Source organism: Motacilla alba, chromosome 18 (assembly GCF_015832195.1).
Source record: "Motacilla alba alba isolate MOTALB_02 chromosome 18, Motacilla_alba_V1.0_pri, whole genome shotgun sequence".
Lineage (NCBI taxonomy): Eukaryota > Metazoa > Chordata > Aves > Passeriformes > Motacillidae > Motacilla > Motacilla alba.
Genome location: NC_052033.1, coordinates 4,918,519 through 4,945,789, shown reverse-complemented (window position 1 = coordinate 4,945,789; position 27,271 = coordinate 4,918,519). Strand labels below are relative to the sequence as shown.

The 27,271-nt window shown below is 52.0% G+C and overlaps 1 protein-coding gene across 4 annotated transcripts in view; it reads left to right on the top strand.

Annotated features, from left to right (window-relative positions):
- Positions 1-27,271, top strand: part of SHISA6 (shisa family member 6) — a 120,389-nt gene that overhangs the window by 24,660 nt on the left and 68,458 nt on the right. For all 4 annotated transcript variants that reach the window (XR_005259379.1, XM_038157437.1, XM_038157435.1 and 1 more), the window contains one exon: positions 6,627-6,722. Coding sequence is in view for 3 of the 4 variants with exons in the window: in XM_038157437.1 (XP_038013365.1) it covers positions 6,627-6,722 (96 nt within the window). In the remaining variant the exon portion in view is untranslated. The remainder of the gene's footprint in view (positions 1-6,626; positions 6,723-27,271) is intronic.

Below are 27,271 nucleotides of genomic sequence, written 5' to 3'. Positions count from 1 at the left end.
ATATCCCTCCCAATATCCTTCCCATTATCCCAATATCCCTCCCAATATCCCAGGAGCCCGGGCTGGCCAGGTGTGCCTTTGGCTGGGCAGGTCTGGGCAGAGCCCAAGAGAAGCTCCCAGGTGCCTGACGTGGCTGCAAACACTCCTTCCAACTTGTAGCTGTGTCTGACACCCCCAAATTCCCCAAACTGGGGTGGGTGGGGGGCCCCTGGCTGCCCCGGGCACCTCTGGGGGCAGGAATTTCTCTGAGGGTTTGGTCTGAGCCTCCCTTGTGTTCCAAGATGCCCCAGTGTGAGAGGCAGGGCAGGGGATGGGGCAGAGCACTCTGCAAACGCCTCCCAGCCCTTGTGGCAGCTCGTGCCCTTGGGCTGGGGCTGTTCTCTGTGTAAAACAGCCCCAAAAGCATCCCTCCAGGTCTGTTATGGGGGAAACAGCCCCAAAAGGATCCCTCCAGCTGTGCTGTGTGTAAAACAGCCCCAAAAGGATCCTTCCAGCTCTGTTATGGGGGGAACAGCCCCAAAAGGATCCCTCCAGCTGTGTTATGTGTAAAGCAGCCCCAAAAGGATCCTTCCAGCTCTGCTGTGTGTAAAACAGCCCCAAAAGGATCCTTCCAGCTCTGTCATGGGGGAACAGCCCCAAAAGGATCCCTCCAGCTCTGCTGTGTGTAAAACAGCCCAAAAAGGATCCTTCCAGCTCTGCTGTGTGTAAAACAGCCCCAAAAGGATCCCTCCAGCAGAAATGAGCAGCCCCAGAAGCAGGGCAGCTGAGGATCCCCCCCAAAATGAAAGGTTTTTTCCCTTTTCCTGCAGAGATCTGTCTGCCAGCGAGTCTGAGCTGGGAGCTGGATGGGAGGGCTCCTCCCTGGGTGCAGGGCTCTTTGCCCCAGGGCAGTTTGTGAGGAGGCTGAGGTCAGACCTCGGTGCAGCTTGCAGAAGTCTGTCCACGCCAGTCCCTGTCTGCCCTTCTCGGGGTGATGTAAGCTGTGCTCACTAATAACATTTCCAAGAGGTGGATAACAGCATTTTAGTTCAGCTCTAATAATTCTGTTAAAGCAGAGCTGGGGCTGTAATTGCAGTTTGTGGCCGAGCTTGTTCCATATGTGAGTTCTGTAGGATGCCTTTGTAATGAAATGTTCCCTCTGAGCTCCGTGCCCTGAAGAATTTGCCCTTTTTTTTTGTGTGGCAGGCAGAGCACTCCGCTCTCCTGTAACCAGAGGAGAGGGGGGGAAGAGGTGTGTTGCAATAAATGAGCCAGGACTCCATTTTTCTTCATGCAGGAAAAGCCAAATCTTTATTGCATAGGTCATTTATAGGATTATTATTATTATTATTATTATTATTATTATTATTATTATTATTATTATTATTATTATTATTATTATTATTATTATTATTATTATTATTGTGCCAGATCTTTTTGGTTGACATTACATTCCCACGCAGTTCATTGGTCAGTGCATGGCATTTTGCACACCTATCAAACTTCTGTATTTTTGGTTAGTTACATATTTTTTTCCACTCATTCCCATGGGACAGACCTTGTTGTTTATCCAGGTGCACTCGTTTTTCACCCCCAGGAATAGATTGTTGTGTCAATGAACTTTATTTCTCAAGCTGTTTTCATAGGAGAACTTGCAAACTGCCCTTAGAAGTGACAGGCTGGATATTAATCTGACAGAGCAGGCCCCTGATTTTATGAGGCCTTTCTTTTATAATTCCTCTACCTGTTCACAACAGAAGTGAAATTCCACCCTGTTTCAGTCCCTGCTGGGAATTTGGAGCTGTGTTGAACTTCTGGGACAGTGGGAGGTGTCCCTGCCGTGGCAGGGGTGGCACTGGAAGAGCTTTAAGGTCCCTCCCAGCCCAAACCATTCTGTGAGTCTACAAAAAAACCCCTGGAATCTGAAACAGAATGAAAATCACCCCATCTGCACCGCTTTCTCAAGGAGTTTGGGATTTTTTAGCTCTCTCACCGTGGGGCAGAGGGCAGCACCGAGGTTCAGCCTGGTCTGGGGGAACACCTGGGATGAGTTCCAGGAGCTCCTTCCCTGCCCACGGCACAGGCAGCTCCAGCAGCTCGTGGCTGAGCCCCTCTGGCAGCTCTGCAAGGACTCCCAGCACCTCGGGGAGGGCACAGCTGGAGGCAGAAAGGAGGAAAACCTCCACTCCAGTGGAGAAGGAAATGGGGAATTTCCCTGTCTGTGCTGCCACTGCTCTGCTGGGCACCTGCATTTGGGATTGCCCCAAGGGACCCTTCACTTCCAGTGGGAAACACCCCGCCCAGCATGGGATTGTGGCAAATAAATGGAATAACAACACCTGGATTTGGCCCCCCAGCAGCCCCCAGGCCCCTCTGAAAGGAAAAATCCCTCCCAGAATTCTCCCAGAATTTGGCAAGGCCAAAGGAAATGATCACAAGTGAGCAGCCATAAAAAAAAACCAAACCAAAAAGCAAACGTGGCGTCCTGTAATAGACCCGTGGAAAGGGAAAAGTCATGCTGCTTGAAGTCTGCAAATCTGAGTTCCTCCTGGGAAAATGTAACTCCTGTTCAAATGCTAATGGCTCGTTATCACAGGGATGTTTTAATTGAACTACAATGTTCCATAAGCAGGGGCAGAGCAAGGTTCAGAGAGCAAATGGCTGATGAAGAATCCTCAATCTGCCAGTAAATGTTTGCTTTTTAATAAACTTCCCCTTCTTGATCTGCCTTAAGCAGGTTCTCCGGAGGGAATTGTAAGAGGCAGCTGATTTCAGCTGGAGGTAGCAGCAATGTTTGTGTGGCTCTTTTATCCTGGCAGTTTAAAACAGGGAATCTGTGGCACTGCTCGAGTGGCTGGCCCTGGGAGCACAGAGATTCCTGGGACAGGAGCAGCAATTGGCTCCCTGGAAAGGAGAAATGCAGCACTTTTTTAGAAGAGTGATAGAGAAAAGGAAATCCAGTTGGGCACTGCAGCCCCGGAGCTCCTCTGGAGGCTCCTCAGGAGCAGCAGAAACAATTCCAGAGCTCTGCCTCCTTTCCCAGGAATCCAGGAGCAGAGCTTGCAGGAGGGAGGTAGGAGGAGAAGGGAGAGAGCCCACCATGTTTGCCATGGGGGCAGAAAATCCCTCTTGCTTTGTTCTGGGTGCTCTTCCCGGGGAGTTTCTGGGGGGTTTTTGCCACCACCTCTCATTGCCACAGCTGGGAGAAGAAAACTGGGAGCTGCCAGCACTCCCAGAGCTGTGGAAACATTCTGTGCGTGTTTGCTGACACTGGCAGGGAGCACTGGGCTGACCTCGACCAGAAAAAGGAAGGGAGTGGGATGGTTTCTCCATCAGAACATTTGTCACAAGTGCCAGCACCTCCTGCCTGCCCTGGGAGCTCCCCTGAGGCTCTCCAGCAGCACCCCAGGGTGGCAGAGCCTGTGCCAGCCTCTCCTGGCCTGGCACCTGCTGGGGATGGGGCTGGAGCCTGCTCAGACCCCCTGGGGGAGAACTGAGGGGCTCAGGTGAGACCTCACCTGCAGAGACCCCACCTGCAGAGACCCCACCTGCAGGGACCTCACCTGCACAAACCTCACCTGCACAAACCCCACCTGCAGAGCTGCCCCAGCACAGGAGGAGCTGCAGAGAGCAGGCTCCAGGATGATGCCAGGGATGGAGCAGCTCTGCTGGCAGGAGAGGCTGGCACAGCTGGCATTGCCCACCTGGGCAGGAGGAGCTTTGGGCTGAGCTCAGAGAGGCTGGCACAGCTGGCATTGCCCACCTGGGCAGGAGGAGCTTTGGGCTGAGCTCAGGGTGGCCTTGCAGGGCCTGAAGGAGCTGCAGGAACGATGGAGAGAGAGAATTGACAGGGGATGGGGACAGGACCCAGGGAGTGGCTTCAGACTGACCCAGGGCAGGGCTGGATGGGATCCTGGGAATTGGGAATTGTCCCTGGCAGGGTGGGCAGGCCTGGCACAGGGTGTCCCTGGATCCCTGGCAGTGCCCCAGGCCAGGCTGGATGGGGCTGGGAGCGCCTGGGACAGTGGGAGGTGTCCCTGCCATGGCAGGGGTGGCGCTGGGTGGGCTTTGATCCCTTCCAGCCCAAGCCATTGTGGGATTCTGTGACATTTGGGGACCTTGGGGGCAGGGGGGTGCTGGCCTTTGGGTTCTCATAACCCCACAGCCCTGCAGGGGCTCTGGGGACAGCGAGTGGCTGCGAGGGCAACAGGGAAGGTTCCAAAGCCTCTCCCGTTCCCAAGGTGCTGCCAGAGAGCCTGAAATGGGGAGGGAGCAGAACAAACAGAACAAACAGAACAAACCCCAAAAGCTTTGGTTTTTTTTTTCCTTTTGCAAAGCAGAGCAGGGCTGTGGAACACGTGGGCCAGGCAGGACAGAGCCCCAGCTGTGCCCCCACAGCCTGGGTGCCCTCCTGCTCCTGCCCACCGCTGCCCCCCCAGCCCTGTCCCCAGCTCGGGCAGGAAACCGGGGCAAAGTGGGGCTGCCCTGGGATTCAGCTGCATCCCGCAGCCCCCCGGCCGCCCCTGCCCTGCCCTGCACCCATCTTATCTCTGCCTCTTCCCGAGATAACAGGAGCAGAAAAATTAACAACACGAGAAAGGGAGGAGATGATAAAGAGTATCTGGAAAATCATCTGTGTCCTCATTTCAGAGCTCTGCACGGTAACAGGGCGGCAGGCTCCTTTTCTTTCTTTTTCTTTTCTCTTTTTTCTGTTTTTTTCTTCATTAACGCATTAACATATTAAAAGCCGCGTGTCTCTGGAGCCTGCAGTGTTGTCAGGGACCGGGAAGGCTCGGGAGTCTTTTGAGGAGGATGTTGCACTTGAGGAACTGGCCCCAAACCCAAAATAAACCCGAGCTTGCTGTGCTGCTGCTATGGGGACTGGGACCCGCCTGGACAGGGGGACACTGGCACCTGGGGACAAAGCCCTGCCACCAGGGGGACATTGGCACCTGGGGACAAAGCCCTGCCACCAGGGGGACATTGGCACCTGGGGACAAAGCCCTGGCATAGAGGGGACACTGGCACCTGGGGACAAAGCCCTGCCACCAGGGGGACACTGGCACCTGGGGACAAAGCCCTGGCAGAGAGGGGACACTGGCACCTGGGGACAAAGCCCTGCCACCAGGGGGACATTGGCACCTGGGGACAAAGCCCTGGCAGAGAGGGGACACTGGCACCTGGGGACAAAGCCCTGCCACCAGGGGGACATTGGCACCTGGGGACAAAGCCCTGCCACCAGAGGGACATTGGCACCTGGGGACAAAGCCCTGGCAGAGAGTGGACATTGGCATCTGGGGACAAAGCCCTGCCACCAGGGGGACATTGGCACCTGGGGACAAAGCCCTGGCATAGAGTGGACATTGGCACCTGGGGACAAAGCCCTGGCAGAGAGGGGACATTGGCACCTGGGGACAAAGCCCTGGCATAGAGTGGACATTGGCACCTGGGGACAAAGCCCTGGCATAGAGTGGACACTGGCACCTGGGGACAAAGCCCTGCTACCAGAGGGACATTGGCACCTGAGGACAAAGCCCTGCCACCAGGGGGACATTGGCACCTGGGGACAAAGCCCTGGCAGAGAGGGGACATTGGCACCTGGGGACAAAGCCCTGCCACAGGGGGACATTGGCACCTGGGGACAATATATATATAAATCTATTTAATAGAAATATATACATGTAAAATATATATTTCTATAATTATTTTATTAATAGTATTCTATTATCAATATTATAATTATTCCATTTCTATTATTGAATTATTGTCTATTATATACATAAAAATATATCGAAATATATATACATAAATAAATCTATTTTATAGAAATATACACATGTAAAATATGTTTCTATATTCATTACATTAATAGTATTCTATTCTTAATATTATAATTATTCCATCTATATTATTATATTATAATATTATAATAGTATAATATTACATTATTACATTATTATATATTATTATTATTATTATATTATTATATTATTATATATTATATAAAAATAAATATATAAATATATATACATATATGAATCTATTTAATATAAATATATGCATGTAAAATATGTTTCTATAATTATTAAAATATTAGTATTATATTAATAAGATTGTAATTATTCCATTTATATTAATATATTTTTATTCTATATTATATACATGAATATATAGAAATATATATACATGTATAAAATATATGTATATTTTAGACATATATTTACACATATATAGAAAATATATATGCACAACATATATATAAAATATATATGCATATATATAAATATAATATATAATATATAATATATATAATATAATGTATATAAATATAATATAATATAATATAATATAATATAATATATATTATATTATATTATATTATATTATATATTATATATTATATATAATATATAATATATAATATATATAATATAATGTATAATGTATAATGTATAATGTATAGTATATAATATATAATATATAATATATAATATATTATATATTATATATTATATATTATATATTTTATATATATAATGTATATAGAAATATATATTAAATATCCATAAAATCCAGGTGAAGCCAGATATAAATGTGTGTGTTTTTGGAGAGAGTGACGGAGGGCGTGCTCGTTTCTCTGCCCGCAGGTCACTATGGGAAGGACATTTATCGCAGCGGCGGGCCGGATCTCCACAACTTCATCTCCTCCGGCTTTGTCACGTTAGGAAGAGGACACACGAAGGGTACAGTGGAAACCATTTTTTGCTAAATCAAATGAAACCGTTGCTTGAGCTGCGGAGCTCGGAGACGCGGGGCAGGGCCGGGCAGGGCCCGCGGGTCCTGGCAGGGCGATAGAGCTGCTCCTGCCGCTCTGTGTCCCCGGGGCAGCTGGCCCAGGGCAGGCAGTGACATCCCAGACCGTGGGGCTGGAGCTCCTTTCTTTGACTTCTGGGTTTTCTTTCAGTTCTTTCTTTATTTCGATGGTGGGGCAGGGGGTGGCGATGAGTATTTTATAAAATTATTTCTTTTTAGCTCATGGGGCCTATATTTCCTGTGTTCCTCTAACCTGTGATATAATGTACAAACAGGAGAACACTAAGATCTCCTGCCGTGTGTATGTTCTGTGTACATGTACTGTATATAAATATCTGTGGAGAGACAGCTTTGACACCAAGAACCGAGCGCCCAGGGGGTCCTGGTGCCACCAGAGCCGTGTCCCGGTGCCACCACGACCCCGGGCAGTGTCCCCTGATGCCGCTGTTGCCTGTTTGGTGAGTTTTTCTGGCGCACAGTCAGACGTGTTCCGAGCGTCCTCCTGTCCCCAGTGCCACCGGTGGCCTGGCTGTGACACCGGGGGTGCATGTGCCATTCCTGTCCCCTTCTGTGTCCCCGAGACTGCTGTACTCCCCCTAGACACAATGTATGTGAGACTGCTCTCCAGACCAATGTACTGTATGTGGAGCTGTGTCCTCGTGCTCGCCTGGTTGAACGCTCCTGTGTTGTTTCTGTGGATGACCGTGACTCACAAATTATTAAAAGACCTTGATATTTTAATTTTTATTTATTATTTTTTCTTTTTTTTTTTTTAAACTGCATTTCCTGCACTTTTTCCAGTTCTCCACGAGTGTCATCCAAAGTAGTGTTGGTCCTGTAGAACTGTCAGAGAAGAAACAAATATATGTATATTGTCTGTGTATGTCTGTGTGTGCTTAAATAAAGTTTACTGAGGCTGAGGCAGCACCCGTGGGACTTGTAATCCAATACCTGCAATTCCAGACTTGTGATCCAAAATCCTGTAATCCAATACCCTGCAATTCCAGCCTTGTAATCCAATCCCTGCAATCCCAGATCTGTTATCCCATCCCTGCAATCCCAGGTCTGCAATCCCATCCCTGTAATCCCAGATTTGTAATCCAATCCCTACAATCCCAGATTTGTAATTCCATCCCTGCAATCCCAGATCTGTTATCCAATTATTGCAATCCCAGATCTGTTATCCAATTCCTAGAATCCCAGATCTGTTATCCCATCCCTGCAGTCCCAGGTCTGTTATCCAATCCCTGCAATCCCAGGTCTGTTATCCCATCCCTGCAATCCCAGATTTATAATCCCATCCCTGCAATCCCAGATCTGTTATCCAATCCCTGCAATCCCAGATTTATAATCCCATCCCTGCAATCCCAGATCTGTTATCCAATCCCTGCAATCCCAGGTCTGTTATCCCATCCCCACAATCCCAGGTCTGTTATCCAATCCCTGCAATCCCAGATCTCTTATCCCATCCCTGCAATCCCAGATCTGTTATCCCCTCCCTGCAATCCCAGATTTATAATCCCATCCCTGCAATCCCAGATTTGTTCTCCAACCCCTGCAATCCCAGATTTATAATCCCATCCCTGCAATCCCAGATTTATAATCCCATCCCTGCAATCCCAGATTTGTTCTCCAACCCCTGCAGTCCCAGATTTATAATCCCATCCCTGCAGTCCCAGCCCAGCTCTGCACGGAGGGAAGGGAAGCAGAGGAGCCTCAGGTGGGCTGGGAGCTGCACTGGCTCAAGGAAGGAGCCAGGGGTGACATTCCACACAAGCTGTCCCCATCCCAGGGGGGTTTATGGTCATGTCCTGCCACACCAGGAGCGTTTTTGGGGTCAGGAAGCAAAGGTGCCCCAGCAGTGATGGCCCGTGGAGTGGGGTGTCCTGGTAGCCTCCCCCAAGCCATGGAGATCCCTGAGCAGGGCTGTAAACCCAGCCCTTTGGCTCAGGCAGGTGAGTTATCCTCACCTCACACCCCTGAGGCACCTGCCAGCAGTTTGCTGGACAGAAGGCTGCTCCCAGTTCCTTCCCAGGTGAGAACAAACCCTCCTCTCCTCCTGTAGCTGCAGAGGCTCTGCTCTCCTGCAGGTGGGCCAGGGGTTTCCACACCTTTTCCAGAGCACATTTCCTGTCCCTGGCAAGGGGGCAGTGGGAATGCAGCCTGCTCATCCACCACAGCCCTCAGACAGGGGCTGCCTCCCTAACACAACCAAGGGCTTTGTTCTCTGAAGAAATGAATATCCTGGCTGTTTATAGACATCAGAGTGGCCTTAGAATTTACCTTTCAGCTGCCTGTAAATCCACCTGGTTTTTGAGCAGTGCTGTAATGTTCATTTCCAGTTTCTGAATGGCAAATTCCCCCAGTGCGGGGTGCTGAGAGTGATGAACACCTCACACCTGCTGCAGGACCTGCTTGTGCTCATGTGTGGCTCTGTCTTTGTCCGTGACATGACCTGACTGTCTGTCTGTGCTGTGCCAGGGGGCTCGTGGGCTGTCACAAAGGACTGAGGGGTTCTGTTGCTGGCATTGTGCCCGAAATGCTTGGATTTGGGGAGATATTGTGCGACAGATTTCCTGAGTTCAGCTTGAAGTCACCACCCAGTTCCTATAAGAGAGCTTCAGCAGGGCTTTAGATGGGTGGGTTCTGTGCTATTTTCTCCTATTCCTTATTGAGATGAGCAGGTTCTGTGCTATTTTCTCCTATTCCTATTTACATGAGTGGGTTCTGTGCTCTTTTGTCCATTCCTATTTTGTTGAGCAGGTTCTGTGCTCTTTTCTCCTATTCCTATTTACATGAGTGGGTTCTGTCCTGTTTTCTCCTATTCCTATTGAGATGAGGAGGTTCAGTGCTTTTTTGTCCTATTCCTATTTATTTTCTCCTATTCCTATTGAGATGAGCAGGTTCTGTGCAATTTTCTCCTATTCCTATTGAGATGATCAGGTTCTGTGCAATTTTCTCCTATTCCTGTTGAAATGAGCAGGTTCTGTCCTGTTTTCTCCTATTCCTATTTAGATGATCAGGTTCTGTGCTAGTTTCTCCTATTCCTGTTGAGATGATCATGGTTCTGTGCTCTTTTATCCTATTCCTATTTATTTTCTCCTATTCCTGTTGAGATGAGCAGGTCCTGTATTCTCCCATTCCTGTTGAGATGAGCAGGTTCTGTCCTGTTTTCTCCTATTCCTATTTAGATGATCAGGTTCTGAGATAGTTTGTCCTATTCCTATTAAGATGAGTGGGTTCTATGCTAGTTTGTCCTATTCCTGTTGAGATGAGCAGGTTCTGTGCTCTTTTCTCCTGTTCCTGTTGAGATGAACAGGTCCTGTATTCTCCCATTCCTGTTGAGATGAGCAGGCTCTGTCCTGTTTTCTCCTGTTCCTATTGAGATGAACAGGTCCTGTTTTCTCCTATTCCTATTTAGATGAGTGGCTTCTATGCTAGTTTGTCCCATTCCTGTTGAGATGATCAGGTTCTGTGCTCTTTTCTCCTGTTCCTGTTGAGATGAGCAGGTTCTGCAGGTTGTCTCCTTTTCCAGTTCCAGCCCCTGTGCTACACCCTCCACTTCAGCCAGACAAGCTCCCCCTGCCTGTGCAGAGGGCTCTGCCCCTGCCCTGCCCAAAGCCAGTGGAGTTTCTCTCAACATTTCTCTGCGCTGGGAGACACATTTTTGGTGTTTTCTCAACTGTCTTCTGCGCTGTGGCAGAACTCCAAGTGCTGAGTAATATTTAAGAGCTCGTCTATTTCGGGCAGAAGACAAAGACGTGAGACATGCCAGAGCACCATGGATACCAGAGCAGCAGATTCCCACGGCTGCCACGGCCAGGCTGGGCAGGATGGGGATTTATGGCTCTTCCATGACCTTCCACTGGGCCGTGCAGCACTGCCGGCCATCTGAGGGCTCTGGAGCCGTTCCAGTGTGTGTTCTCCAAGCCATGGGCAGTTCCTCTGCTGTCTAGAGGGGTGAATCCTGGCTCTTCAGGCTGTAGAAGTCCCCGTGGTGAGGCTCAAGGCAGGGCTGATCTCATCCCAGGTTAGGTAGGAGGAAGTTGGATGGTTGGTTCTGAGGGAGCAGCTTTTAATCCAGTGTGGAATGAAACAGCAGCACCTCTGAGGAGTTCACCGGGAGGGCACAGGGCACCTGAGCCCCCCGAGAGGGAGGATGGGTCCCACACTCCTGCGTGGGAGCAGCTCCTGCTGCTGGTGCTGCCGTGGGAGGGTGCGGTGCTCCGGGGACACAGGTGGGAGGCAGAGCTCACCCCTCTGTGATTTAAACCCCAGCTTCCTCAGCCTGTTCTGGGCATCCTGGCACTGCCTGTGTCCCAGCCTGGCCCGGGCTGTGCCCTCAGGGCTCCCCAGAGCTGTGGCAGCCACCCAGCCTGGAGGGGATCAGCAGCCACAGGGATGAACACCCTGGAGAGGGAACTCATCCACTGCACACTGCCTACCCCGCATCATGTTGCTGGGTTTTGGGTAAAAGCACGATTTTTACTTTGTTTTTGGTTGTGGTTTTTTACTCCCAGTCTCAGACCTTGCCAATAGTTTCCCAGGGGAATGGAGCTCCTGAGTTCCAGCAGGCTGGCCCAGCAGCAGGGGCTCTGTAGGGCAGATGATGACCTCTGGTCAGCACTCAGCAGCTTCTTTGCCTTCCTGGTAGCTCTGCAGGAGCGTGGAAAACAGGGAGGGTGTTTTCTGGAAAAAGCAGAATTTCCCAGTTGAACTGAGTGCCAGGGCAGGGGGGTGAGGCACGAGGAACTGGGGGGTTCAGGCTCTTCTGCAGGGTCATTCCATGGGGGAAACAGAACTGTTCCCACAATCTGCTCCCTCCCTGTGAGCTCCTGGCAGATCCTGGAGGGGCTGCAGAGGCAGGAAAGCTCAGGAGAAGTCAGATGTGCCCCGAGCTGCCCAAGAACACATCCAGAAATGGAACCTCTCCCCCTTGGTCCCAGGCTGTGCCTGGATTCCCTGGCAGGTGTGCTCTGAGCCAGGGCATCTCCAGGAAGTTTTTTTTAAGTTTTTCTTGCTCAACCTTGCTCTGAGGATGTTCTGCTGCAGTGCCAGCAGGCAGGAAGGAGAGGAAGGGATGAGCCACGAGTGCAGGGCAGGGGCTGTGGCTGCAGAGCCCCAGCCCCCTGTGCTGGCATCACCCTCAGCGTGGGCAAGGTGCAAACCTGCTGGGCACAGCCAGCCTGTGACTGAGCAGCAGAAGCTCCCCCCGAGCATTTGAACTTGTGATGTGCAAACCAATCTCAGTGCAGACACCTCAGCTGACTGAGAGCATGGAGCTGTTGCAGGCTGGGGCACTGGGGCTGGCCCCACTGCCCCTCTGGCCCCCCTGCTGCCTTGGGGCACCCCAAACTGAGCCCCTCTTACAGCCACCAGCTCGGGACCAGCGGGGCTGCCGCTCCATTGGCTGCAAATATGATTCAGAGATGAGTGGGAGAGAAGAGATTTATTAATTTGCTCCTCATTAGCAGTTTGAGAGTTCTGATTCCTCCCTCCAACACTGCCCTGGCTCCCCGCTGCCATGGCTGGTTCCCCGTTGCTTGGCTTGCAGCTCTGTGCTCCAGTTCCCTTCCCGAAGCTCTGCTTTGTACCCTTAATTTGTTATTTTGGGGTCTTATATTACACCTGTCACAACTTCCTCGGCCCGGCACAGCTACACAACACGCAGTGAATCAGCTCCAGGCTGGAATTTACTGCCTGCCCCCATCATTAGTAATCCACACTCGCAGCAGACTCATTATTACAGCAAAGGCAGCACTTGAGGATCATTCCTTTCACACCTGCACCTGTAACTTGCCGTGAATAGATTTGCAAAAATCGAGAGTTAGGTGTGCTGGGTCCTTAAACACTTGTTAGAAATCCCATCAATGGGGAGCTGTGAGCCCGAGCCCGCTGCATCTCAATGAATCCCTTTCTGTTTATCCTGGATAATTTCGGATGATTTCCGTGCTGCCTCGGTTAAGATCACCCACATCCTGATTCCAGACGAATCCCGAGCCTTGCATACTCTGACACCTAATTGTATTGACTGGGAAATAGGATCAGTGGGATGTGCAGAGGGGCCTGGGAGCCGGGCAGGAACATTCCATGACGCAATAGGACATTTCAAGCCTCTCTGAATTATTTAACCTCCCTCAGCCACGGCCCGTCCATTTCTCAGCAGAGTCTGGACAGCTCTGGTTTTTATAGCCCTGGGAGCAGCCAGGTGGGAGGACAGGGGGAGGCCGTGGAAAACATTCCAGTGGCTGCAGTGCTGTGGGAAGGGATGGGGGGACAGCAGCAGAACCCCCTCAGTCCCTGGTGTCACCTTGGGCAAGGAGCACTGAGATAGCAGAGCTGAGGTACTGGATTAGCAGGGACCCCCCGGCAGGCAGGAATGATGAGTCTGATTCCATGTGCTCAGAAGGCTAATTGATTATTTTATGATCTATATTGTATTAAAGAATACTAAACTCTGCTAAAGAAGATAATAATGAAACTCGTGACTCTTTCCAGAGTACAGAAACAGCTTGGCCCTGATTGGCCAAAGAGTCAAAAGAACTCACAGCAGAATCCAATGAAACCTGTGGGTAAACAATCTCCAGACACATTCCAAAGCAGCAAAACACAGGAGAAGCAAATGAGATAAGAATTGTTTTCCTTTTCTCTGAGGCTTCTCAGCTTCCCAGGAGGAAAACCCTGGCTGCAGGGATTTTTCCAGAGAATGTGAGTGCCACACTGAGGGGCTCGTGTCCTGCTGCCCAGGACTCTGGACAGAGCCTTCTGGGATGGGCTCTCCAGGCCTGCTGGGGTCTGAAATGCAGGGAGCTCTCAGAGCTTTGGGACTGGAAGCCTAAGCTTAGAATTAAACCCAGGATTTGATCTGAGACTTGGAAAAGGCTCCCAAACTCAGGTGACAGAAGGGAGAATGTGGATTTGGAGTTTAAAGCAGAGACACGTTAAGCTAAGCAGAGGAAAGTTTAGAGTTTTAGAGTTTAAGATATAGAAAATAAAAGTGGTTACAAAGGTAACAAGAAGTTTTAGAGTGCCCTGCTGTAGGTTTGTGTGCCATAACATGATTGGCTAAGAAAGCTCACGCTGTAGCATGAGTCCATAGGAAAAATATTTAAGGGTTGGGTCAAAAAGCATAAATATCCTTGTTATCAATGTTTTATTGGTCAATAACTCCTTAAGAGGTGTTGTCACTAGAGGTCTTGTGATCTTGTGAGCCATGTGGTGAAGATGTGAGCAGGACTCACCCGTCCTGCCTGTGTAGAAGATAAGGAAGATAAATCCCATCATCTAAAGCAGCTCACAGGTCCCATCTCTAGCTCATTCAAGGCTCCCACACCAGCCAGCGTGCCCCACACTGTCAGCCCAGGGCTGGCAGCTGCTCTGAGAGCCTCCTGGAGCTCCTTTTCCTTGGAGCTGCAGGGAGATGGCCGCAGGCTGGGCACGGAGCACCTGGATCTCTGCTGCACCAGGAGATCCCTGGGGCTGCTCCAGAGCCAGCTGTCAAAAGGAAAGGGAGCCTTTTGTCTTCTGGAGATCCCATTGCTCACCCATCCACTGTGCATTTGTGACTTGGCCTGATCAAAGGGGCTTCCCTGGGGGCAAGGACAGGCCTGGGGTTGTCTCTTCTTTCTCTCTTAGAGACAGTGGAAGCCAAAATCTTGTGTTTGAGGCAGGGAAAGGCCACCAGGGCCTTTCTGGGTGTGCACACCCAGGGTTAGCCGGGTGTTTTGGCATCTGGGAGGTCCCAGGGCTTCCCTGGCTTTGTGTGTGACAGACCCAGAGCTTGGGGCTCGCCTTCCCCACTGCTGAGGGCTCCACTGGAGGCTTCCCTCCAGTTCCCGTGCCGAGGTAAATCCCACAAGTTCCCACACCACTGATTCCCATCTGTGCACCCAGCCCTCTGCTGAGCTCCCTGGATGGGTTTCAATCACCTGGAGCTCCAGAATGGATCCCTCTTCCTTCTGTGGGCAATAACAGGCTGACAGCATGAGTGGCAGTGGCTGAGAGGAGAAGAAAGAAGCCCTGCCTGTGCCTGGCTGCCCTTTCACAGGGAGTCTGTCAGCTCTCGGGGATGGTTTGGCAGATACCTTTGAAAGCTGAGCTGGAGGCTGGGGAAGAGCTGGCAGGTACAGCCCAGCTGTCTGTGAAACTGCAGCTGCAGCTGCTTGCCACCAGCTCCTCTTTGAAGAACGTGTTTTTCTCTATTTGTGATCAAGAACTCTTGCATAAAAAGCCCTTATGATTTCTTGCTGTGGTGTCACTGAGGATCTCAGGCTGCTTCTCTCCCCAAACAGGGAATTTAACCTTGATGCAGGCTCACCCTGCAGCTGGATTCTGTGCCTTTGGCAGGGCTGCACTCGCTCTTAATCCTGCCTGCCAGTTGCAAATAAGAAATTCAAATATTGTGAAAGGAACTGGAGACTCCTGGCAGCAGAGAGGGGACTTTGCAGAGGGATCTGTAGCTCTGAAGCATCTGTGATCTCTCCACAACAACATGGTCAGGGTTTGGCAGATGGAGAGCTTGAGCACTCCCAGAAATCTACTGCTCCAGCAAAGGCAGTGTGTGGTGCATGGTTTATCTGCCAAAGTTCCTTGGGAGGGACTCGTCAGCTACTGTGAATGCAGGTTCAGTGATGAGGGGAGAGGATGATGAGTCTGACTGCATGTGCTCAGAAGGCTCATTTATTACTTTATGGTGCTATGTTATATTAAAGATACTGCACTGTACTAAAGAATACAGCAAGGATACAGACAGAAGGCTAAAAAGATAATGATGAAACTCGTGACTCTCTCCAGAGCCTGACACAGCTTGGCCCTGATTGGCCAAAGAGTGAAAACAACTCACAGAAACCAATGGAACAATCACCTGTGGGTGAACAATCTCCAAACACATTCCACAGCAGCAAAACACAGGAGAAGCAAATCAGATAAAAATTGTTTCCCTTTTCTCTGAGGCTTCTCAGCTTCCCAGGAGGGAAACCCTGGCTGAAGGGATTCTTTCAGGGAGCGTGAATGCCACAGTCATCAGAGAAGAGTTTTGGAGCCACAGGGCTCAGGTTTCCCTTCTCAAGGCATCACCTTGAGGCTGCCATGGTGCCCCCTGGAGCAGAGCTGCCAGAACCCCGCCTGGGGCAGGCTGGGCTTGGGTTGAACCTGGGATTTTCAGCCTGGCAGGTGGAAACCAGGAGCAGCTCTTTCCTCTCCTCTGTGGGTGGCTGCACAGCAGGGAGCAGCATTCCAGCCATGGAAAGGGATCCATGGAGCGGGGAGCCCTTGGCCAGGGACAGATCTTCTCGTGGCACCTCTTCTGCCTCCTGGAGAGTCCTGCCAGCCAGTGAATGAGCAGAGAGCTGGGGCTGCCAGTGACTCCTGTGGTGCCACGCAGCCCTGGAGCACAGCCCAGAGCCACAGAGCTGAGTCCAAGCCCATTTCCTGCCAATGCTGGGAGGCTGTGATGGATTTCAGTGGCACTGCCTTGGACCTGCTGCAGAAAATCAACTGGTGTGTGCAAAGCAGGGCAGCCCATGCTGCTGCTCACCTGTCCTGCTGAAAAGGGGGTCTGCAGTTCCCCTCTGAACCTGGAATGGGCTCAAGATGTGTTAGAGCCTTCTTCCCTTTCCTTTTCTTCCCTTTCCTTTTCTTCCCTCTCCTTTTCTTTTTTTTCCCTCTCCTTTTCTTTTTTCTCCTTTTCTTTTTTTCTCCTTTTCTTTTTTTCTCCTTTTCTTTTTTTCTCCTTTTCTTTTTTTTTCTCCTTTTTTCCCCCTCCTTTTCTTTTTCTCCTTTCCTTTTTTTATCCTTTTCTTTTTCCCCTCCTTTTCTTTCTTTTTTTTTTTTATTTTTTATTTTATTTTCCCCTCCTTTTCCTTCCCCTCTTCTTCCCCTTCTCCTCCTCCTCCCCTGCCTAGTTTCTGTCCCCAGAAGGAATGCAGCCTGGGAACTGCTCCCTGACTCCAGGATTTGCTGCTGGGAGTTTGTCCAAGCCCCGGCATCAGCGCAGGACCAGGCTGAGCTCGGGGATCCCCTTCCAGCTACAGAAAGGAGAATCTTTGTGCAGGCAGATGTGCTGAGCCCAGCTGTGCTCGAGCCCCGTTTCTGAGCAGGGCTGGGCTCTGGGTGTGCCTGTGCTGCCAACTCCTGGATTGCTCTTTGCAAGCACAAACCTTCAGCGTTTTCTTCAGGAGGTCACTGCCTGTCTGCCAGCACAGGGCCCTGCTGTTCCAGACTCAGATGGGGTTTATTCCAGCACCTGGGGCTCCGTTCAGATCTGCTCCGGCTATAAAAGGCAGCTCCTCATCTTCATCTTAAAGCAGGGAACTAAAAATAGGGCCAGTCCAGAGACAGGTGATGAGAACGACCTGAGCTTTGCACGGGGAGGCAGAACGGGAATCAGCACTCTGAAAGTGCCTGTGTGGAGCTGGGGATGAAAGATGGTGACGTGGATTTGGGCCAGAGAAGGCAGCCTGGGAGTCCTGCTGCTCCTCCCGTGCGGAGGGCGTGGATGGGACGTGCTGGCTGCAGGAGGGAGAGCGGGCAGTGCTGCTGTCCCTGGTGCCACCCGGGTGTCACTGCCAGTGTTCTCTGGGGGCTGTTGTCCCCGAGTGTCACCCAGGTGTCACTGCCAGTGTTCTGTGGGGGCTGCTGTCCCTGGTGCCACCCGGGTGTCACTGCCAGTGTTCTGTGGGGGCTGCTGTCCCTGGGTGTCACTGCCAGTGTTCTCTGGGGGCTGCTGTCCCTAGGTGCCACCCAGGTGTCACTGCCAATGTTCTGTGGGGGCTGCTGTCCCTAGGTGCCACCCAGGTGTCACTGCCAATGTTCTGTGGGGGCTGCTGTCCCTGGGTGCCACCCAGGTGTCACTGCCACAGCGTTCTCTGGGGGCTGTTGTCCCTGAGTGTCACCCAGGTGTCACTGCCAGTGTTCTGTGGGGGCTGTTGTCCCTGGGTGCCACCCAGGTGTCACTGCCAGTGTTCTGTGGGGGCTGCTGTCCCTGGATGCCACCCAGGTGTCACTGCCAGTGTTCTGTGGGGGCTGCTGTCCCGGGGTGTCACTGCCCCAGTGTTCTGTGGGGGCTACTGTCCCTGGGTGTCACCCAGGTGTCGCTGCCAGTGTTCTGTGGGGTCAGGAGGTGCAGGACACAGGGCACAGCCCCTGGGCTTTTGTGGACAGGAGGAGGCAGAGCCAGAGTGACAGAGGGGTGAGGGGAGTCCTGGCAGTGTTCAGGAGGAGGATGAACAGCTTCAGGCTCTTGGGGCTGCGGGAGCCTCCTGGAGCTCCTGCTGTCCCTCATCCTCCAGGGAGGGCCTGTCCCGGGGAGCAGCTCACGCTGTGCTCACAGGCTGCCACAAATACCCTCAGCTCGCCCCAGTTTGCTGCTGGGAGCTCAGGGAAACTGGGGCACCCTGCCCGAGGGCAGCAGGAGCTGCTCAGCGAGGGCTGGGTCACCCTGGGAGCCCCCTGAGCCCAGGACGGGGGCAGAGGTGTCACCCCCACAGCCCTGAGGGGACACAGCAGCTTGGTGGCCTCTCACCTTTTCCTTCTCAGGGCTTCCTGACCTTTCTGCAGCTCCAGGGGTTTCAGGTGATGCTTTCAGTTTCATCTTTCACATTTCCCAGGCACTGGTAAATAACTCTGAGCCCCACACAAAGTGCCAGCAGCTCTCCTCCCAGCTCAGCCCCACAGAACAATCCTTTTCCAGCCCCACAGCCAAGGACACCGCTGCAGCTTCAGCCCCAAAAAGTGCCACCAACAGGGCATGGAGGAGAGCAAGCTGGGAGGGTGGCACTGCATCCCCTGGAGCTGCAATGGGACACTGAACCCCAGCGTGGCCATGGACCAAAACTCATAAAAGGCTGAAAACTCCTGACCCTGAGTCCATCCTGGGTCCACCCTGGGTGCAGCCCTGGCTGGGCTCCTGCACTGCCCAAGGTGGATCCTTTGAAGGTTTTTTTTAATAAATCCCCACTTTATTCTTTAACTCTGTCCAGCCATCAGAGCTGCAGGTCCAGCTTGGTCCCGTGCCCACCCGAGCCCAGAGCTCTGGCTGCTGGGAGCTGCCATCCAGGACAGAGGGCACAGGGAGCCGGGGCTGCTCAGAGGGAAGGACACCCCCAGCACAGAGCCAGGAGTCAGGAGCTGTGCCACGGATGGGTTCGGGAAGGTCTGAGCTGGGAATCTCTCCAGCAGGGTCCCGTCCTGAGCAGCCAGGAGTGGCCATTCCCCCAGAACACTGTGTCCAGCAGCTCTGCAGCCCTGCTCCTCCCCTGGCCCTCCCTGAGGAGCTCTGGAGCCCAGCAGGGACAGGGTTTCTGTAATAAACCTGCTCCAGCCACCCCCAGCGCCTGCTGGGCAGCAGAATAAAGGACAATTTCCCAGAGAAGGTGGATTTATCTGTGCCTTTGTGGTTCTGTGCTGAAAGCACAAATAATATCCCTCAAGAAGTAGCACGGAGTCCATCAGCTTCCAGCTGCTCAGACCTTCCCTGAGCTGTGTCTGCTCCCATCCTCCTCCTGCAGGGCCTGATTGACTCGGAGATAAACACATCAGGCCATTGCTTTTCTCTCCTCCAAACCCTCTGCTGCTCCTGCAAGGGAGCTCCTGTGCCTCAGAGCTGCAGAGAGGGCAGAAAATGCTGGCAGGGAGAGCAGGAGGGCAGCCCACAGCTGGCACTGCTCCCTGCCCCACACCCGCCTCCCTTCCCAGGGCATCCTGGCTGCAGACCCCGGGCTTGGGGTTTGGGAGGGTCAGGGTCTGGGTTTGGGTCAGGGTTTGGGTTTGGATTTGGGTCAGGGTTTGGGTTTTGGTCAGGATCTGGGTTTGGGTTTGGGTTAGGGTGCACTTTTAGGGAAAACGGGCTTGGAGCAATGTCACAGAATTCCAGGATGGTCTGGATTGGAAGGGAAGCTAAAACCCACCCAGTGCCACCCCTGCCATGGCAGGGACACCTCCCACTGTCCCAGGGACACCTTCCCCTATCCCAGGGACACTCCCACTGTCCCAGTTGCTCCAGCCCCAGTGTCCAGCCTGGCCTTGGGCACTGCCAGGGATCCAGGGGCAGCCCCAGCTGCTCTGGGAATTCCATTCCAATCCCTCCCCACCCTCCCGGGGAGGAATTCCTTCCTAGGTTATCCTAAATATTTTAAAGATGAAAAATAAGCTTTCCTTCTCTTTTGACTTGCAAAGTTAATCTGGCAGGGAGGGAATTGAGGAGCTGGGACCTGCCAGGACTTCCCTGAGGCACGTTCCAGGAGCTCCTGTTTAGCTGGCTGGATAAATCCTGCTGGGACCTCTGAGGAAGTGTCTTGTGAAGAGCAAAGCTCTTTGATTGTCCTGTTGCTATTTGTCAAATGCAAAGGACCGTGTAAAAAAAAATCATTTTCAGCCTTCAGAGCTACTCTCCTTTCGCTCTGCTTTTGATGTCTGAAGAGAAAATAGCCCTGTGAAGCAACTTGATTTCTTCAGAGCCATTAACCAGTCTTGCAGGGTCCCAGGGTGACATAACAGGTCTGCTCTGACTCATTCCAGTGAAGAGTGTCTCCTTCTGGACAGAAATAGCTCAGTGTGCAGCCGTAAAAAACATGAATCAATTAATGTCTTCTATTAACGAGAAATGCAGATAAATCTCCTCAGTCGTGGGAATGCAAATTCCTGGCTCCTCTTCCTTCTCCCTCCCCGTGCTCTTCGTGTTTGGCCTCTTCCTTCATTGAGCTTTTCTGGCTGTTGACTCCAGGCCCATGTGGTTATTTTTGGGGTTATTTTTGGGGTTATTTTTGGGGTTATTTTTTGGAGTTATTTTTTGTGGTTACTTTTTATGGTTATTTTTCGTGATTATTTTTTGTAGTTATTTTTTGTGGTTATTTTTTGTGGTTATTTTCTATGGTTATTTTTTGTGGTTATTTTTCGTGGTTATTTTTGTGGTTATTTTTTTGTGGTTATTTCTTGTGGTTATTTCTTGTGGTTAATTCGTGTGGTTATTTTTTGTGGTTATTTTTGTGGTCATTTTTGTGGCTATTTTTTGTAGTTATTTTCTGTGGTTATTTCTTGTGGTTATTTCTTGTGGTTATTTTCTGTGGTTAATTTTTTCCGGTTATTTTTTGTGGTTATTTCATGTGGTTTATTTTTATGGTTATTTTTTATGGTTATTTTTCATGGTTATTTTTGTAGTTATTTTTCATGGTTATTCTTCGGGGTTATTTCTTGCAGCCCATCTCGGGCACTCTGGGTTGCAGCAGGGCGTGCCCAAGAGGCACTGGCTGCCCCTCCAGGGGCTCTCTGTGCTCTGCCCAGGCGCTCGGGGGGTGTGAGTGCCCCAGCAGCCCTGGCACTGCCACCCTGCAGCCACTGTCAGCCCAGCGTGCTCAGGGCTGCCCACCCTGCCAGGGGAGAATTTCTCCCCAGTGTCCCATCTCCATCTGCTTTCATTCAATTCAAAGCCCTTCCCCGTTGTCCTGTCCCTCCATCCCTAGTCAAGCACCTCTCCCATCTCTCCTGTAGCTCCTTCAGGTACTGGAATGAAAAAACAAACCGTGCAAGAAGTGCAGTGTTCCCACCTGGGTGGGGTCTGGAAAAAGGGAGTTCCAGAGGCATCTGCAGTGCCCTGGACTCAGCAATGCTGCCGTGCAGGATTCACCCCAGGCACAAAACCCTTCCCTCCTGTGCCCTGCTGCTCCATGTGGGGGGAGAGGGACCCTTCTCCACGTCCTGTCCTGGTGGAGAGGAGATCTCGGCAATCTCGGGGTCAGCTGCACACCAAAGCCTCGCCGTCAGTCTGTCTGGCAGCTCCTCTTCACCTGCTGCCGGGTGATAATGACTTGAAGAACAGAATTAATTAGGCTGAACCCTTCCGTGCATCTTGTGCCTCTCAAGGTGGATTTTTCTCTTTTTACTTTTTTTAAGACTCAAGGAAAAAAAAAAAAAAAAAAAAGGTTTCATCCTTTTCCCAGGAAGAAACAGCAAGGAAAGGATTTGCCAGTATTTTATTAACCATTGAACTGCTTTCAAGCAGGGCTTGCTGGGGCTCTCAGGGTGTCCATATTTTCTTCCACTTTTTAGTCTTAGAGCAAAGAGCAAAATATTTTCTTCCACTTTTTAATCTCAGACCAAAGAGTAAAAGCTCTGAACATCCAAAACTTTTTTTTTCCCCCCCACATTTTAGTCTTAGACCAAAGAGTGAAGTCTCTGAACACCCAAAGCTTGCTCCATCAAACTCTTTAGAGTGTTTCACTGGATTCCCCGAGGCTGTTCCCTGTTCTAGGGGTGCTCTAGGTCCCTCAGGCTCCTCCCTGGCCAGGCTGTCACTGTCCCCATCCCCATCTGGGGGCTCCTCTGTCACTTTTCTTTCTGTTGGAGAGAATCAAACCCGGATTCCTTTGGAACCCTGCCCTCAGATCCAGCTCCACTCCCCGAGGGCTTTTGTTGCTGGAGTAATCTGAGTCACGATCTCATCAGAGACAATCAAACCTCAAGAGGGTTCTCAAGTGCTGGCTGGGAGCTGCTGTCAGGGAACGTGCCCGTTAACACCAGGAATGCATCCCCATTTCCAGGCATCAAGGAATGCATCCCCATTTCCAGGCATCAAGGAATACATCCCCATTTCCAGGCAGCACTCCTTCAGTCCCCAGCTCACCCTTGCTCTGAATTAATTTGGGGTCAGACCAACCCAGCACCCAGGGAAAACACTTTTATGCCAAAAGCAGAGGGTTCCGAAGGAGGCTGAGGGTAATGAACAATCCCACGAAGCAAACGTCAATTATTCATGCGAGCACTCGTGCACTCACACACAAAGCACTTGGCTGGATAAAAACCCCGAGCCAGGGACGTGGGGGATGGAACCACGGCGATAGCAACAAGTCCAGAATTAAAAAAAAAAAAAAAAAAATCCCACTTTTTCCTTGAAAATATCATTTGCATGAAAAAATGTGTGCCTTTCATCTCAATCTCCACTTTCCTTCAGAGGAAAAAATTGCTTTTCCCCGTTAGTGCTGGATGAGACAGGAGCTGATTTCCCAGGCTGCCAGGGCAGAGCAGTGCTCCCACGACACAGGGGCACAGCACAAGCTGAGCTCTCCCTGATCCCGACGAGGAGCAGCTGGCTCAGCTCCAGCTGGGCGCTTGGTGGGCTCCAAAACCCCCCCGTGGGTTTGGTGCCTCAGCCTGAGGTCAGCGGGGCTCCCTGGGGGCAAAAGCAGCCGAGGGAGCCAGGCTGGGGCTGAGCCCTGCACCCCCAGGCTCAGGAGATGGAGCCAGCCCCCCCCGAGCCCTGCCCGCTCTGGGGGGACAGGGGGGACAGCAAGGGCTGCAGTCCCCTGGATTGATGGGCCAGGTCCTGCTCAGGGACCCCTCACACACAGATCCCATCCTCTCAGCCCTGGGGGCACCTCTGGGGTGATCCTGCCCCCGTGCCAAGCCCTGGGGGCACATCTGGGGTGATCCCACCCCTGTGCCAGGGTCAGTGCTGTATCCAGAGTGGGCACAGCTGCCTCCCGGTGCAGTGAATGGACACAAAGTGCACCTGAGGGCTCTCAGACTGGCTGCACAGGGTGTGAGCCTCGTTATCCAGCAGAAAGCAGAGACTGGGACTGCTCAGGACTCGTCTAAGGAAGGTTTCCCCATCCCTGGAGGTGTCCCAGGCCAGCCCGGGCAGGGCTGGGAGCAGCCTGGGACAGTGGGAGGTGTCCCTGCCATGGCAGGGGTGGCACTGGGTGGGCTTTGAGGTCTCTCCCAACCCAAACCAGTCTGTGATTTTCTGTTTCATTTGTAATTATTATTATTATTATTATTATTATTATTATTATTATTATTACCATTATTGCTGACTAATGGGATTTCAGTAGGGCCTCAGTGGGCTCAGAGCTTTGATCTGCACTGTGTGGTTTCAGGAAAGGGAGTTGCTCCCCAGAGTGCTGAGGATTTCAGTGGTGATGACACAGAAGTGTTGTTCCACCCAGTTTAAACACGCGAGAGCTGCACTGGCCCCGGAGTCAGGCACAGCCTGGGTTCAGACACTCTGCTCAGGCTGGGATGGGTTGAAATTGGCCCATTTTCCTCCATTACAACAAAACCCCCTGGAATTATCACCTCAGACGGGGCTGCTGGTGCTCAGGGGGTGACGCTGGCAGGGCAGCTCCCCTGAGAGCAGGGACAGCCACAGCTGTGCCCCCCCAGCCCCTGTCCCAGCCACCAGCAAGCCAGCTGCTGGGACCCCTGGGGACACCTGGGGACACCTGGGGACACCTGGGGACACTGCAGCCCCCAGAGCACCCCTCCTGCCCCATTTCCCCCCTCCCGGGGGGTGCTGTGTTGGGCTGGGCTCCCCTCCTGACCCCAGCCCTGCCGAGCACCCTCCCAATTAACAGCAGGGCTGTAATTATTGCCATTATCCCATTAGTGCCGTCAGTGCTGTTCCAAGGCAGCGTTCTGCCTCTCGTGCTGCTGTTTCTGTTGTGGCCATGATTCAGATAAGGCAGCAGATGCTTCAGAGCTGCCTGGATGCTGCCACATCCCCTGTGCAAAGCCAGCCCTCACCCCCGAGGCATCAAAAACCTTAGAGCAGGCAGACCAGCAGCATCCCCATCCACCAGCAGCTTCAGGAGCAAGCCCCTGCCCTTCAGCGCATCCAAGGTCACTTTGCCAGATTTCCCAAAGGGTTGGGAGAGCTCCCAGCACTCCTGGGTTGTTTTCCTGGTGCCTCCTGAAGCACACGCCCAGCCAGGCAGGTGTTTACCCTGCTTGTGTTTATCCCTGACAGGTGTCCTCTCACTTGAATGGAATCTTTCAAAACCCCAGGCTATAAATAAATGACTGGAGAAAGATGTTGAGAACAGGAGACACTGAGGGGCTGGAGCGTGTCCAGGGAAGGGAACGGAGCTGGGAAGGGGCTGGAGCAGCTGAGGGAGCTGGGAAGGGGCTCAGCCTGGAGCAAAGGAGGCTCAGGGGGGACCTTGTGGCTCTGCACAGCTCCTGCCAGGAGGGGACAGCCCCTGTCAGGGTTCTGCTCCCAGGGAACAGGGACAGGAGCAGAGGGAACGGTCTGGAGCTGCACCACAGGAAGTTCAGATTGGATATTGAGAATATCTCTCCACAGAAAGGGTGGTCAAGCTGCCCAGAGAGGTGGTGAAGTCCCCATTCCTGGAAGCGTGTGGATGTGGCACCTGAGTGGTGACCTTGGTGGTGTGGGCAGCCCCAGCTGCTCTGGGCACCCTGTGCCAGGGCCTGCCCACCCTGCCAGGCAGGATTCCTTCCCAATACCCAACCTGAATTTCCCTTTTTCAGTCTGAACCCATTCCCCCTTGTCCTGTCACTCCAGTTCCTGGTGAGGTCCCTCTCCCATTCCCCTCTGAGCTCTCCACACACCCTTCTCCTCTCCGGGCTGGACAATCCCAGCTCTCCCAGCCTGGCTCCACAGGGGAGCTGCTCCAGCCCCTTCATCAACTTCAGCTCTCCTCTGGAACTGTTCCCACAGCTCCTGCTCCTCCTGGTGCTGGGGACACCGGAGCTGGGCACTGCTCCAGAGGCAGAATCCCCTCCTGGCCCTGCTGCCCACCCTCCTTTGGAGATTCCAGCTCATCCCTCCATGGGAGGTCTGGGACCAGCAATCCCAGCAGCACAGCTGGTCCTGGTTTAGTAGGAGCAGAACTAGGCTGGATTTTTCAAAGGGACCATCCAGTTCTCAGTGTGGATCCCTCCGGAGCAGGTCCAGCACGTGGAGCGGCCGTTTGCAGTCTGACACAAGAGATGGGATTACTGCTCCCTGACATCCCCAGATATTCCCCAAATCTGCCACTTTCTGTTAGGATGCTGCAGAAGCCCTGGGAGAATGACGGCATCTTCACCCAAAAGGTTAAGCAAAACATAATGAATGGAAAAGATGAGCTGTGACAGAGCCGAAGCAGGAATTTTCAACTTTTGAAAAACATCCAGATATTTAACGCCTCTTAAATGAGCTCGAGATGTTGTGTGAAATCCATTTGGTGTGGAAACACTGAAATGCACTTCTAAAACTCCAAGTAAACCAACCTTTTCAAAAGCATTGCACAAACATTCTTAAAGAGTCAGCTGTGTCTGAAACAAAACCAAAACTCGGCAAACCTCGCTGGCCTGCAGCTCCCCCCTTTCCCTTCCTCCTGGGGCAGGTGGGACGAGCTGCTCCTGGGGCAGGTGTGGGCACAGCAGCTCCCAGGGTTCCTTTAGGAGCTCCCAGGGGATCCTTTAGGAGCTCCCAGCCCTCCCTGTGCCATGGAAGGTCATTCCCAGGGAATGTTCCCTCAGCTGGGTTTTGGGTAGGGCACTTGGCTCCTCCTGAGCTGCTCCTTGCAAAGGGGGCACTCATGCAATGCCATCATTTCCCCATTTCTGAGGAAAAGCAGCCTGGGGATCCTGATCAGGAGGCAGGAGATGATGTTCCTTGTTTGCACGTGGCAGTCACAGGGAGAAGGCTCATTCCTCCTCCTGCAGCACCGTGATTTCAACAATCTGATTTTCAACTGATGGAAATTGAAATGTCTCCTCTATGGGAGAGCTCCGATTTTTCTTCCTTAGGGAAAGCAGAGATGTGAACTGCAGAGATCACTCTGAGGGATCTTATCCTGCTCTGGGGAATGTGGGCGTTTTACAAACCTGCCAGGAAGTGCTGAGGGTCCCAGGGGCAGAATTCACCCAGCATTTCCTTGACGTTCCCCATTGCTGACTCCTCCAGAGGAGCAGATTATTCAATTTTGTCCTTCTTTTGGATGCAGCCCTGGGAAATGAGCTGTGGATCCTGCTGATCCCACAGGAGAGGACACTCCAGTGGTGCTTGGCCAAGGCCTGGCTGTGTCCATCACACCCCCATCCCACAGGAGCTGCATTTTGGGGTGGTTTGGACCCGAGGACAGGGCACACAAACCAGATGTCACCTGGGGCTCTGCTCCTGCAGGTAGCAGAGGCTCCTTGGGCAGGTCCCGGGGGCACGGGGCTGAGCCCCTGGCTCTGCCTTGCCCACCAGTAGAACCAGTTTGTGCTGGGGCTGCCCCACGGCCCCTCGGAGGCTCTCATCCTCCAGGGAGGGTGAATGGCTCCGTGAGTGCCCCAGATCCAGCAGAGTCATGTGGCTCCAGCTTTATTTGCTGTTATTGCTGCTTTCAAGTGGAAAATTGATATAATAGCAGTCCTTTCTCAGCACACAGCAGTCTGCACATTTGTACAATGTTCTTTGAGGACGATCAGCAGCCACTGGCATAGAAAAGTGACAGATGCTGTCTGCAAATAATGAGCTGAAGCAGTTTCCTTTGGAAGGGAACTTAAGCAAAGTCCCTTTGAGTTTGAAAAGCCGGAGAGGTTCCCATGTGTCCCCAGAAGCTGCTCGGAAAAGGCGTTTTCTCGTGGCTCATGTGGCATAATTATCCTGTCACTGTTTCTCTCACACCAGCTTCTCTGGAGAGAGGGAATGACCCAGTTCCTGTTTACTGAGCCTCTCCTGCTGGGGACAGGCATGAAAGAGAAGGAAGTTTAT